This window comes from Podarcis liolepis, assembly GCF_965112155.1.
Source record: "Podarcis liolepis genome assembly, chromosome: 15".
NCBI classification, from domain to species: domain Eukaryota; kingdom Metazoa; phylum Chordata; class Lepidosauria; order Squamata; family Lacertidae; genus Podarcis; species Podarcis liolepis.
The window spans coordinates 37258614-37272410 of NC_139566.1; the positions used below are offsets into that span (position 1 = coordinate 37258614).

The 13797-nt window shown below is 46.5% G+C and overlaps 1 protein-coding gene across 2 annotated transcripts in view; it reads left to right on the forward strand.

Moving 5' to 3' along the window:
* Nucleotides 1–13797, forward strand: part of GALNT9 (polypeptide N-acetylgalactosaminyltransferase 9) — a 199451-nt gene that overhangs the window by 97552 nt on the left and 88102 nt on the right. For both annotated transcript variants that reach the window (XM_083476454.1, XM_083476455.1), the window contains one exon: nt 335–452. In XM_083476454.1, coding sequence (XP_083332580.1) covers nt 335–452 — 118 coding nt within the window. The remainder of the gene's footprint in view (nt 1–334; nt 453–13797) is intronic.

The window sequence follows — 13797 nt, forward strand, 5'->3', positions numbered from 1 at the left end:
GCTCCCCGATTGTGGAATGCTCTCCCCAAAAAAGCTTGTCTGGCACCATCATTACATGTCTTTAGAAGCCAGGCAAAAACTTTCCTCTTTACCCAGGCCTATGGCTATTAATCAATAGCCTGTGAAAGTGCCGGGGGGAGGTAAAAACATAGTAAGAAGTATATTGTTTTATCATTGATGTTCTGTAATGTGTTTTTAATGTTGTACATCGCTCTAGGATCTTTTGATAAAGGGCCGTATATAAATTGCATAAATTGTTGTTGCTGCTGCTGCTGCTCTTCCAGAGGCGCATTGTTTGAACCCTTCGTTTGTCCTTGTTTCCCCTCATCAACAGGACACCAGCCATGATTGGTTGTTCGTTTGTGGTGGACAGAGAGTACTTTGGTGAGATCGGCCTTCTTGACCCTGGAATGGAAGTTTATGGGGGAGAAAACATTGAACTTGGTATGAGGGTGAGTGACACATTATTGGCTTTGTGGACTGTAGATCAAGCAGGGCTTGAAGAGATAAGAGATCTCGGCTTAATGATTTAGCCTTGCTTGGATGAGGCCTTTCGGTGTTAACTCATTATTTGAGCCTGCTTGACCACTGACTGTTTCAATTGCTTTATGGTGGCAATCACAAGCACAGCATGCAACTAGGGAGTAAATGGGACTGGAGTCAGGGGGGATCAGTTCCAAATAAATCTGTCTAGAAACAGACTGTGAGACATCAGAGTAGTCGTGGGTTTCAACTGAGAAAGCCAAGATCCCATTTCCTGATCACCTATAAAACTCACTTGGGCAAGTCACTATCTCTACCTTGCAAGGAATGTTGTGAGGGTAGAACAGAACAGCTCTGTGCGCTTCCCTGAGCTCCTTGGAATGATAATTAGGGACCACACATAACAAGGATGTGCCAGACAGAAGCTCCATGCACCTAAAATGGGAAATATAGATTGGTTCACATGATACTGCCAGAAATGGGTCAGGGGACAGTCACTGAACAAGAGGCGGGAGCAGGAATCATCTGCTGACCTTACAACCCACAAATCAAAAGTCAGTAAATGCTATTGTTGTCCAGATAATGTCTCAGCTATTAGCAAAGAACTATTATAGTTATTCGGGGTCAAGAGGAGTTCAGTGACTAGTCTGTGTCAGCGGAGTCTTTCAGGATCTCAGGAACTGTTGCCCAGATATGTTCCCTCCTAGCTTTCCGTACGATGGCATCCGCACAACAGCTGGCTGGAATATCACCGGGCTGGCTGGAATATCATCAACTCTATGAGACATTTAAACAGTATAAGAAGAATGGATTTGCTATTGAACCCTATAAATTTGAGAAGGAAATAGTGAATAATAATACGAAGATAATATCAAAGATGTACCAACTCTTCCTTGACTGGGAAGTCAAGGAGGAGGAGGTTAAGGCAGTTATGATTAGATGGGCTCAAGATATTGGACGCCCTATAATGCTGAATGAGTGGGAAAACCCTCTAGAAAACAACTATGAAGTTTACGGCATGTTATAACATTTAAGAAAACATGTTAAAGATGCAATATCGGTGGTATCTAACCCCATCAAAGCTCTCTCCCATCAAAGATGTACAAAAACATAGCAAACAACTGTTGTAAGTGTGGGGAAATTAATGGAGACATGTATCATATGTGGTGGACATGTAGAAAGATTAGAGAATTTTGGTGCCTTGTTTCTGATGAGCTGGAAAAAAACTTTGGGTTAACTTTTCTTTAAAAAGCCACTCCAGTTTCTACCCAAGGAACCTCCTGATAGCAGCTGATGGGAAAATGAAGAGGCTACCGCTGCCATCCACATTGCTTCTCCTCTGGCCCAACCCAATGAAGAAGCAGGCTGGCTGGAAGTGATGTGATGACAGTGAAGCGAGAAGATTCCCCAGATGCTCCCAGCATCTGCATAAACATCAGGATGCAACAGCAGCAGTGAGAAAAGGTCCCAAGGCTCTAGGAACAGAGACTGGGAATGAATCGGTAGAGGCTTTGCAGTATGAAGACAGAATGAGAAGAAAGGAAAGGAAAACGGAAAAAATACGTCATAGAACAGAAGGATTCCAATGAAGGAGGAAGGAGCAGGGAAGGATATGGAACCATGTCTGGGGTGGTAAGCACAGTGGTGAGCCAGGAAAGGGAGAGACCGAGACGGAGAAAGAAGTGCAAGGTTATAGGGAAGGAACCAATATACTACAGGAAACTGTGTGGTCTTTTGGCAGGCAGTGTTACACTATGAAAAAGAAAGGTATCTAAACTCAAGTGGTAAATTTCCCACCAGCGGTCTCTGAAAGGAAGAGACAACCTGGGGCTCTAAGAATCCTGAGAACCTCACGTAGCACTTTTCTGACAGCTCCTTTCTTAATGTGGGGGTGAGGGGGGCCTGCATTCCCTACAGCGGAAATGTGTGTGCAACTCTGCAGTTCTCCCCCCGGTCCTACTTGCACCCAGAGAATTACTTCTAGATGGGCAGCTACCTTGAGGTGTGCATGACTGTAGATGCCTGGCACAGCAGCCAAAGGCTGATACATAATTAGTGAGCAAAAGCCAAGCCCTGGAGCCCTGGAAGATGCAATTGTGCTGAAACGTAGACGTTGAGCAGAGGGCTGTTCCAGAGGGACTGGTTCTGGGGTCTAGCAGCATCATAGAAACAGTTGGGGCAAATGCCTCTGGAGAATGTGGCTGGATGCATCTGACTCTCAAATTGCTGCCAGAGAGTCGGAGCAGCTAAATTTGGCGCCTGTCAGCTTTCATCCAACTCCCTGGCGTAGACCGGGCTTAGCATATTCAAGATTGCTTGCTATGACTTTTTTTCTCAGAGCCTGCTGCTAAATGTCTCCTTGAAGGTAGCAGGATGATGTATCAGTGGTCAGCACTTTTAAAGAAGTAGTCTGCGACACATTAAACCAGGCATAGGCAAACTCCAGCCCTCCAGATGTTTGGGACTACAATTCCCATCATCCCTAGCTAACAGGACCAGTGGTCAGGGATGATGGGAATTGTAGTCCCAAACATCTGGGGGGCCCGGAGTTTTCCTATGCCTGCATTAAATGATAGGTTATGTTTTGGTACTTAGGGCTGGGCAGCAGGTGGGTATGAACCCCCCAGGTTTTTGGGGGAGGGACATGGGCAGGATGCATGCTATGGTGGGGTTCTACTCCCCTTTGACACTGTTGGTGCTGCTCATCAGCTTGATAGTCTTTCTCAGCCCAATCAGTTCTACTTCCCAGAGTGCTGGTTCTCCTAGGTCTTCCAAGAAAAGAGAAAGAGAGAGAGAAGGGACTAGAGGGCTTTTGAGATTATCACCAATGTGGTATGGACTTTGGCAGATGCCTGATAGTGATGACCCCTAACAGCAATCTGGAATCAGGAGCCCTAAGTTAGGTATTGGTTGACTATAGCTAGGGAGGAGGACCTATAGCATTCAGCCTAATTTAAGTTGGCCCACAAAGGTGGATTGGAAGAGGGAGCTTCATAGATGTAGTTTTTGTGGGAATGTTCAGGGAAGCAGGAGAAGATATATTGTTTGATTATATCCTTTCCAACTTGTGTTAACAAGTTCCACAATTTAGCAGAGTAATATTCCCCTTTTTAAACTTGTACAGCGGATGCGTTTGCTCAGGCTCGCTAAAGCCTCTATAATAAGTTTCCTTTCGGTAATTCCCCATTCAGTCCCTCATAAAAAGATAAGACACAACACAGTCTTCTATAAAAGTTTAAAAAGAGTTTACTCACACATTCTGTTCACAATTGGATCCCAGAAGGCAGACTTAGCTTAGAAAAGTAATATACTGTACCTGGAAACTATCCCATAAGGAGACAGCTCCTTTGTCCTCTCTTGACTGGAAGCCAAGAGAGCATCTTAGGCTAAGCAGATGTTGCTTCTTTGACGAATGTAGTCAGAGAGAAAGAGATGGTGGCCAGTCCTATGCTTTTGTTACCTGCACAGGTGACGCCATGCCCACCTCTAGTCACATGCAGAGGAAGTCTGTCCCATCTTAGGAGAAACAGGAAGTTCTGTCTGGCTGGTCCAGACATCCCCTTTTATGTCCACTCTAGAGATGTACTTGACTGCTCTTGTGTTTCACATCCCACAGTTTTCATAGAAACATAGAGTTGGAAGGGACCACAAGGGCCATCTAGTCCAACCCCCTGTAATGCAGGAAACTTCATGCCCAATGTGGGGCTTGAACCCGTGACCTTGAGATTAAGAGTATTGTGCTGTATACCAATAGTAGGGAACCTCAGTCCCCCGAGGGTAAAATGCAGCCCACCAAGTTTCTCCACGTGGCCCTCAGGTCTTCGTCCAGGATGCCGCCTGAACCTCAAAGGTTCGCCACTGGGTGAGCTGTACCCAGCAGATCCTGGCAGAAGGGCAGACACTCCAAAAATCTGATGCGGAGAATTTCAGAAGCACCCCCAATTTCCTTAGTCCCATTGTGGCTGCAAACTGCAATGCTGGTATTAAAGACTAGGATGGTTTCAGTACTGAACATGGGTGAATCCATTGCCAATCCTGTGAGGTGAATCTGGTCTGCGATCCATTGGATTCTGAGCCAGACTCACTGGTGTAGCTTGGCAACTTTGGGCATGACCTGTACTCAACTGCTCTGCCACCTGGGTGCTAGTTCAGAGAGAGGACCCAGTTATCCTGCTTCCCCAGCTTCTGTTTCAGCCACTGTGAGCATATGCAGTTGCTCTGCCACCCTGAAGAGCCCTTCAGGTGCGTGTGGGTTGGGATTGCAACTTATTCCTTCCTTTAATCTGAAGGCTGCATTTCTCAGGTTCTCATGCAAGAATAGTTCACAGCTAAAATATCACGGGGAGTGGGGAAGAGAAAGCAAAGGCTGATAGGAGCTAAAAATTATTAGCAAATGCTTAATAATGCTTGAAAATGCCTTTACTAATTAACATTATTTTCCTGCTGAAGAGAAAACAGAAGGCTTCTGCTTGGTTTTGTTATGTCTGATAAACCTTTGTTGAAATAATTTTAATCAACTGGAATCAGAGAATCCTGTCTAATTAATGAGACTGATCTGATTAGAATATTGCCTGGTGACCCTCCAAAATCCTTTTTAAACAGTAACATTTATTTCAGATAAGCTTTTTTTGTTGTTTTCCAGCTGTCAGGACAGTATGTGTCTGCAGGTGCATAAGGAACCATGCTCAGTAGCAGAGCACATGGCGAAGATCCCAAATTCATTCTCTGATAAGGAGCCAGTTTTAAGTTGCTAGCCCTTTGTAAATTTAGTCTCATGAATTAGAAGAACATTTCTAACCTTTCTGAATACCACCTACATCCCAAAACCTGCATTTCCAGCTGAAATTAAACTGAGGAAGAAGAACCAACCAATTTGACCCAGGCATGGAGGCTAAGGCTGTCAGTGACCACTAGCCATGAAGGCTATGTTGTGTCATGTATTCTACTCAATATCAACCAAGAGCAGAACTCCAATGTATAGTTAGCAGAGTAAAAACGTAAACATGTTGCAGGATTCAAAAAAAAAAAAAATACACAGAGGCAATTGTATTTCACCCAGCAGAGCTTTACCGCTTGTTGTTGTTTAGTCGTTTAGTCATGTCCGACTCTTTGTGACCCCATGGACCAGAGCACGCCAGGCACTCCTGTCTTCCACTGCCTCCCGCAGTTTGGTCAAACTCATGCTGGTAGCTTCGCGAACACTATCCAACCATCTCGTCCTCTGTCGTCCCCTTCTCCTTGTGCCCTCCATCTTTCCCAACATCAGGGTCTTTTCCAGGGAGTCTTCTCTTCTCATGAGGTGGCCAAAGTATTGGAGCCTCAGCTTCAGGATCTGTCCTTCCAGTGAGCACTCAGGGCTGATTTCCTTAAGAATGGAGAGGTTTGTTCTTCTTGCAGTCCATGCGACTCTCAAGAGTCTCTTCCAGCACCATAATTCAAAAGCATCAATTCTTCGGCGATCAGCCTTCTTTATGGTCCAGCTCTCACTTCCATACATCACTAAACAGTTCTCACTTCCATACATCACAGTAGCTTTACTGCTACTGAAGGCAAATGAGCATAATGGTCACAAATCCAATACATTCAGGTTTGGCCCTGTCCATAAGAAATCCAGCTGCAAAGAGAAACGCAAACTGCCGTGTTGTTCCTCCACAGTTGGAGACAGGATGCCTCTGAATGCCAGTTACTGGCAATTCATCATGGGGAGCATGCTGTTGTCCTCATGTCCAGCTTACAGGCTTCCCACAGGCATCTGGTTGGCTACCATGAGAACCGCATGCTAGACTAGATGGGCCACTGGTCTGATCCAGCAGGATTCTTCTTATGTTCTTGTGCCACTCAATGCCAAAAGCTGCCATCTCTGATTGCTGAGTGAGGGCCGGGAGTGGGAACAAGAAACCTCACTGAACATCTCTGAATACCTATTGCTGGACATTCTCAAGTGGGGAGAACACTGTTGCATGTAACTGTTCTGTTCCAGTTCCCCTAAGACAATGGTTCCCAACCTTTTTTTTGGCCATGCCCCACCTAAGCACCTCTAAACTCCTGATGTCCAACCCCTGTGACATATAATTCTTATTATTCAAAAAGTGAACTCCTATTCACGTGGAGGAAGCCTAAAAGGCCATTAACTGTTAATAACTCATTCTCAAATTGCCCCCCTTAAAAATCAAATTTCCCCCTTGTGGAGCATGTGCCACACATTGGGAACCACAGTCCTAAAAGGTTCCAAGGGGGCAAAACATCTGTGTACTGCCCAACTCCTTGCCCCTCTCCATTGCAAGCTGGACACATTATACAAATAAATTTGCATATTTTCCCACCATTTGCATGATTGCTACAGGATTTGCACACACAGGGTGGTATTCAGGCTTTACTCAGAGCCATGAAAGTGAATGAACATAACTCCATTAGGGCCCATTGATTTTGGTGGGCCTATTGTGAGCAAACGTTCGCTAAATACCACCCAAGGGATCTGAAAGTTGCTTTTGGGGACTTGGCAAGATCAGAAGCTGCCTTCTACTGAGCCACACCATTGCACTGTCTGCACTGCTTGGAAATAGATATCCAGGATTTAAGACAGGGAAAGTTCCCAGCCTTCGCCAGAGTTGCCAGCAATGGTGGCTGGTGCACTTTTGGACTGGTAGGGCCGGACACAGGGAGGCCCACAGTAGACAGAATCAGAGCCAATGGCAGGCAGAGCCAACACATGCTAATCCTCCCTGCTGAGTTCTACAAAACGGAGATGAAGGAGGTGACAGCCAGGGCCGTCTCCTGGACTGGTTGTAGTAAGAAGGCAGTGTCCCATTCACTCTAATGGATCGGCTTCCAACAGTTGCCGAGATTTGGACCTGGGACACTCTACATGCGAAACATGTGCTCTGCGACTGCACCATGGCCCTTCAGTCTTTCGTGCCTGAGCTTGTCCAAAGGCAAGCAGAACTGGAGAGGGTTAAAGAGACAGAAATCAATAGCTCTAACAAACTGTGGGTTATTTACTCCCCTGACTCATTAAAAATAACCAGAGTGCCTGACAAGCCTTATACAAGTCCCCTTATTAGCGGAAGCTACAGATGCCCTTGATTGTTTAGAAAAGGGAGCGTATAAACATTAAAAGCATACTTTATGATTTGACCTAATAGAAAGAGTTTATGAGCCATCTTTTTACGGTGCGGCTGTTAATCATCCTAGTAAAGTGCTCTTTCCATCAGCTGGAGTGTGCCAGCCATCAGGAGCAATGAGCTGCACTCCCCCCCCCTTTACTCCTCCTGATCTTTGGCTCCTCTCCAAGGAGGAAGGAGAAGACCAGCCCATGAGGGTCAATAAACAGTGGAACTGGCTGCACACCTGGAAGACCAGGGATCAAGGGCCCAGAGACAAAAGTAGAGTTCCGGCGAAATGATGGGGGTGCTTGAGGTCATGGTGGGGAAGCTGTGACCCTCCAAAAGAAAGACACTGTCCCTTTTCTGCACCAGCCATGTCTCTAATGAAAGGTGGGGGACCTGTGGCCCTCCGGATCTCAATGAATGCCAACTCCCCAGGGATGCCACAATATCTGGAGAGACACAGGTTCCCCCATTCCTGTAGTAAAGCAAGTACAAGGAGCCATGCTTGATTCTATTCATCTGAAATATACATATGTCTGCATGAGGTGCATGTGCAAAGGGGGCTGCAGAATAGGAGAGAGCAGGAGGAGGAGGCGGCCTGGACATGAGGGTGAAGGTGAAAACACAGGTGCAATTCAGGGCTGACGAAGAGAAGAGAGAAGTGGCTTGAGAAATGGGGTTAGGAAGGTGGAAAGTGAGTGTAGTTGTTGCATGGGGTGGGGAGGGGAACCTCTGTGGGGTGAATGTGAGGGGAGTGTCAGGCAGAGTGAGCAGGGGCACAGCCCCGTGTGTGTGTGTGTGTGTGTGTGTGTGTGTGTGTGTGTGTGTGTGTAGACTGGCTTGGCTTTGTTCTTGGTTTGGTATTCCTGCTTTAGAATAAAGAGATTTCATGCTCCTTTGAACAGTCGTTGCTTTATTATTATTATCATTAGTCCCCCTTTCTGCTACGATCTTTTATAATAGTCTCACGGTTTACCTATGCTGAATTTAAACTCTGAACTCTCCCTTTTGTTGCATTAGCTGATAACGTAGTAGTTTCTGAAAGCCTCAGCGTGCACTCAGATCAATCCCATCTATTTAAAAGAAAGGTCACTGTCTCCTATTATGTTTTAAAGGCATACAAGTCACTTCTGTGTTTGTAAAAATGTGCAGACACTTGGCCCGCATGACTAATGCACCCATCTGGCTCTTCCACAGGCTGGTGAACTGCAATGCTGGACGGCAAGCATCTCTGAATGTCACAAATCTGTATCCAAGCCCAATATAGTCTTCCCAACCGTGGGACCCAGATTAGGAAGGGCTGTAGATCAGTGATGGAGCTTCTGCTCTGCACACCAAAGGTCCCAGAATCAACTCCAGGTATCTGCTGGGAGGGCTGTCTCAAGACCCTGGACAGCTCCTGCCCGTCAATGCAGACAATACTAAATTCCATGGCCCAATGACCTGACTCAGTATAAGCCAGTTTCCTATTTTCCTACATTGTTGGATTACAATTCCCATCATCCCTGACCATTGCTCATACTGGGTGGTGCTCATGGGGGTTGTAGTTCAACAACATCTGGTGACCCATGCCTGGGAAAGACTGGCCTAAACCATTAGGAACCTCTTGCAGCCTCACCCTGTACCTTCTTGGCTCCATCTGACAATGTCCTTTGTTCTCCTTTAAAGTTGTTGTCAAAGATGGGGAAACTGTGGCCCTCCAGACATTGTTGAGTTCCACCTCCCATCAGTCCCAGCCAACATGACTAGTGGGAGGGTGATGGGTACCCTGAAATTTCTGGAAAGCCATGCATGACATTTCAAAATACAATTTTTTAAGGTAGTGCAGCTTGTGGGGTAAATTGTAAGCCTTGTGTGACCAATACACCAATACCAGATGTTGTTGGAATCCAGTTTCCATCAGTCCCAGGCATCATGACCAATGGTGAGGGATGATGGGAGCTGAGGTTCAGAAACATCTGGAGAGCACCACTTTGGTTAATCCTATTTTACGGACGGACAGGCCACCACAAACCCATTTCTCCAAACATTCTTGTCTCCCTCTGACAGTTGCCTAATAAGGACCAGACATGCTCTGGCAGCTAATTACACTTATGAGCCTAAGGATGGGGGAGAAATTTGTCTTTAATTTGACCCTGCCTAATTTGCAGCTTCTTATAATTTTTTTCAAAGTATGGTGCAGCTCCAAAGTATGAAGTCTTTGTTGTTTAATCACAAATGCTAGCCCCACAGAACTTTCTGGGTTGTCTATGGGAACAGGTGATGTCACATAGTTATCTGACCTCCCAGGAAGTATGGCTGGGAGAGTAGCTGGCATGTAGAGACCTTTGCCTTGCTGGAAGCAAACACTGTGTTTGTCCGTAAAGGCAGAAGAGGCTAGTTGTTCTGGTCCAGGGGGGAGGGGTTACCGTGCGGCGTGGTCGGAGTCTGGTCCTAGGTCGAGGGTATGAAGGCTGCCCGTCAGGGGCGAAGCGAGGTCCAAAGCGAGGAGTCGGGCGTGGTCAGGAACTCTGGCAGGAGAGCAGGTCAGGGTGCCGGCAGGAACTGGTTACCAACAATGTTGCTCCCGCAACCTGGGACTGGGCGGGCTGGCTTTTATCTGCCCCGAGGCATAGGGCGGCCCCGGTCCACAGGTGGCTCGCCTCTCCTGGCCTGAAGGCGAGCACTCCTCCTGCGAGAACTTAGTTCCCTCCGCCTCTCTGCCCTGAGCCTCTGCATCTCCGGAGAGACTGGAGGGTTACTGGACCCAGAGGCAACCTCACCTTCCCCTGACAGGGCTGGGAGAGGAGCACCTGCAGGCAATGGGTCCTCGATCACCTCCGGAGCCAGAGCGGATTCAGCTGGTGTCTGCTCCTGAGGATCCGGCACAGGTGAGGGCCCTTCAGGCTCAGGCCCCAGCCCCTGCTCAGCCGGCCCTGGAGGCAGGGACTCCTGTGCAGGCTGGGATTCCTCAGGTTCAGCCTCTTAATCCGATTCCCAGGCCATCACACTAGTCCATTAGTGCAAAGAGGGCACTGCCCTACCAACCTCCACCTGCCTCCGCCTGGCTGCCTTCTTGCTTACAACTACGTCAGGGATGGCACCGACTGTCAATCTCCCATCTCCTCTCCTCTTTTCTCGGTTCAATCCTGCCCCCATTTCACAGACTCGCTTTCACACTTCCTCACCATCAAAAGCAGTTTTGTGTATTTGCCAACACGTCTGGGAAAGTGTTAAAAGCAGGGAGAGAAAATATCTGAGGGGGTCCCATTTGCCTGGCCTCAGCTTCATTTAGAGGGACAGGTCTATTTAAAGTTTCCCTAGAGTGTCATGTTTTGATATGTGAAAGAGATTAATGAAAGGAGGGTGAATGGAGAAGCCACGGAGGCGGATGATGCGTGCCGAGTTCTAAGCAGAGTGAACATCACAGGCAAAGGCAGCTTAAGGTGGATTTCCCTTAAATTTTAATATAATGCAAATTTTATTATATGGTCACAAACCCCGGTGAAAGCAGAACAATTTCTGACATACACAGAGTTGAAGTATAATGGGCTATATCTAATGTTTGCTGTTTCACAGTACAAGAGCCCTTGCACTAGTAGATGGCAGAGATTACGTGTATCTGAAGAAGTGTGCATGCACACGAAAACTCATACCAATAACAATCTTAGTTGGTCTCTAAGGTGCTACTGGAAGGATTCCTTTATTATTATTATTTTATTTTGCACCAGCCATTCCTTGTTCAGGCAAGCAAGAGGTAATGTCACAGTTCAAGGACACATTCCAGCCAAGCAAAAGCACTCAACTGGTGAGGAATGTACTCTGGTGAGGGATATGGTCTATGGAGAGTCCTGAGGGCCAGAGGGAAAGCCCTGGAGGGATGCATTTGGCCTTGGTCATGTGGTTCCCAAACCCTGATTGCAAAGGTTCAATCTCCAGATCTTTACCCACAAATGATATTGGGTAGCACAGCCTTCATTCTGTAGACTTGGTGAGCCACTTTGTCCCAGGGTAACTCTAAGCTAGAATGACCCATGATAGATAAAACAGGGATCCTGTATCGTGCACAGATGGCTGTTCAGTATAGTCCTCCTTGCCCGAGACTTTCTCCCATCCCCCCAATGGACTTGCCTGCTTTTTAAAATGTGACTTCCAAATCCAGCACCCTCTTAACAATTTACTGCACCTGTCAGGGCTAATTTATTAATGGGACCTGTCAGTAATCAGAAAGCTTGTGGTGTGGCAAAGGCTGACATTTGTTCATATTTTTAAAGTCCCATTTGACCTTGAACAGCTGCTAAGCGGAGTGAACAAGCTCTGAGAGGGCTCAGGGAATGTGGCTAATCAGAGGGACCCAACAACATACTGACCCTCCAAGTATCCCTGTTTTCCAAGGACAGTCTCAGATTTACAGAAGCCATCCCAGTTTCTGATTTGATCCCGGAATGTCCTACTTTCCCTTAGGATGTCCCTATTTTCATAGGAGAAATGTTGGAAGGTATGGAGTTATGCGACCCCCAAGCCAAGGAGATAAGTGACTATACAACCTTTAGAAGATATCTGAAGGCAGCTTTGTATGGGGAATTTCTTTTACATATTTAAAGTTTTATTATGTTTTTCTATATGTTGGAAGCTGCCCAGAGTGGCTGGGTCCACTCAGTCAGATGGGTGGGATAATAATAATGGGGTAATAATAATAATAGTAATAATAATAGGACATCCCTATTTTCGGGACGTGGGTGGCGCTGTGGGTTAAACCACAGAGCCTAGGACTTGCCGATCAGAAGGTCGGCGGTTCGAATCCCTGCGACGGGGTGAGCTCCTGTTGCTCGGTCCCAGCTCCTCCCAACCTAGCAGTTCAAAAGCATGTCCAAGTGCAAGTAGATCAATAGGTACCACTCCAGCGGGGAGGTAAACAGTGTTTCTGTGTGCTGCCCTGGTTCACCAGAAGTGGCTTAGTCATGCTGGCCACGTGACCCAGAAGCTGTACGCTGGCGCCCTCGGCCAGTAAAGCGAGATGAGCACCACAACCCCAGAGTCGGTCACAACTGGACCTAATGGTCAGGGGTCCCTTTACCTTTACCTATTTTCATTGGAGAAACGTTGGAGGGTATGCATGGCACAGTGTCAGTGACACAAGCAGGGCAGAGAAATGGAGGTATTTTTTCACTCAGCACATAGTTAAATTCACTCCCACATGAGGTAGTGGTGGCCACCAACTTGGATGGGGTTAAAAACAGGATTTGATATATTCATGGAGGATTAGGATATCCAGGCATGCCAGGAAACAGGGAATTATGTTCACATGTGGTGGGGGTGTAAATATGTACATTTATTATTATTTTTTGCAAAGAGTGTTTAAGGAGATAACAGAAACCACAGGGTTAAAGCTGACCAAAAGTCCAGAGGTAACATTATTATCAATTTACGATGGGGTGGATGGTTCACAGGCTATGAAGGACTTGCTCACAAATTTATTGACAGCTACACAAATTGTTATAGCTAGAAAGTGGAAGGCGCAAACAGAATATAAAATGGAAGAATGGTATAAAGAGGTGTGGCATATAGCTACAGTATTAATGATAAATTACATGTGCCATTGAGGAAAGACAGTGAATATGCAGGAGAAATGATTTTGAGGCGATATGGAGGGTGTTTGTAGAATTTGTACTGTTAAAACGGGAAGGGGGTCAAACCATCAGAAGAGGTGTTGAAATTTTGGGAGGTTGGATGGTTATAATGGAATGGTCTAGGGGGTGGGGTGCACATTTTTATTCTTATTTATTTATGATTATTACTTTGTAAAAATAAAAATAATATATATATATATATAATGTAAATAAAGGTATAAAATCTAAATAAAAGAATGAATAATAATTATAAAGGATATCCACAATGGCTATGTTCTGCCTCCACTGTCAGAGGCAACAAGCTTCTGGGAAATCCAAGGTAAAGGTAAAGGGACCCCTGACCACTAGGTCCAGTTGTGACCGACTCTGGGGTTGCGGCGCTCATCTCACTTTATTGGCCAAGGGAGCCGGCGTACAGCTTCCGGGTCATGTGGCCAGCATGACTAAGCCACTTCTGGCGAACCAGAGCAGCGCATGGAAATGGCGTTTACCTTCCCGCCTGATCTATTTATCTACTTGCACTGGCATGCTTTCGAACTGCTAGGTTGGCAGGAGCAGGGACCGAGCAATGGGAGCTCACCCCCTTGCGGGGATTTGAA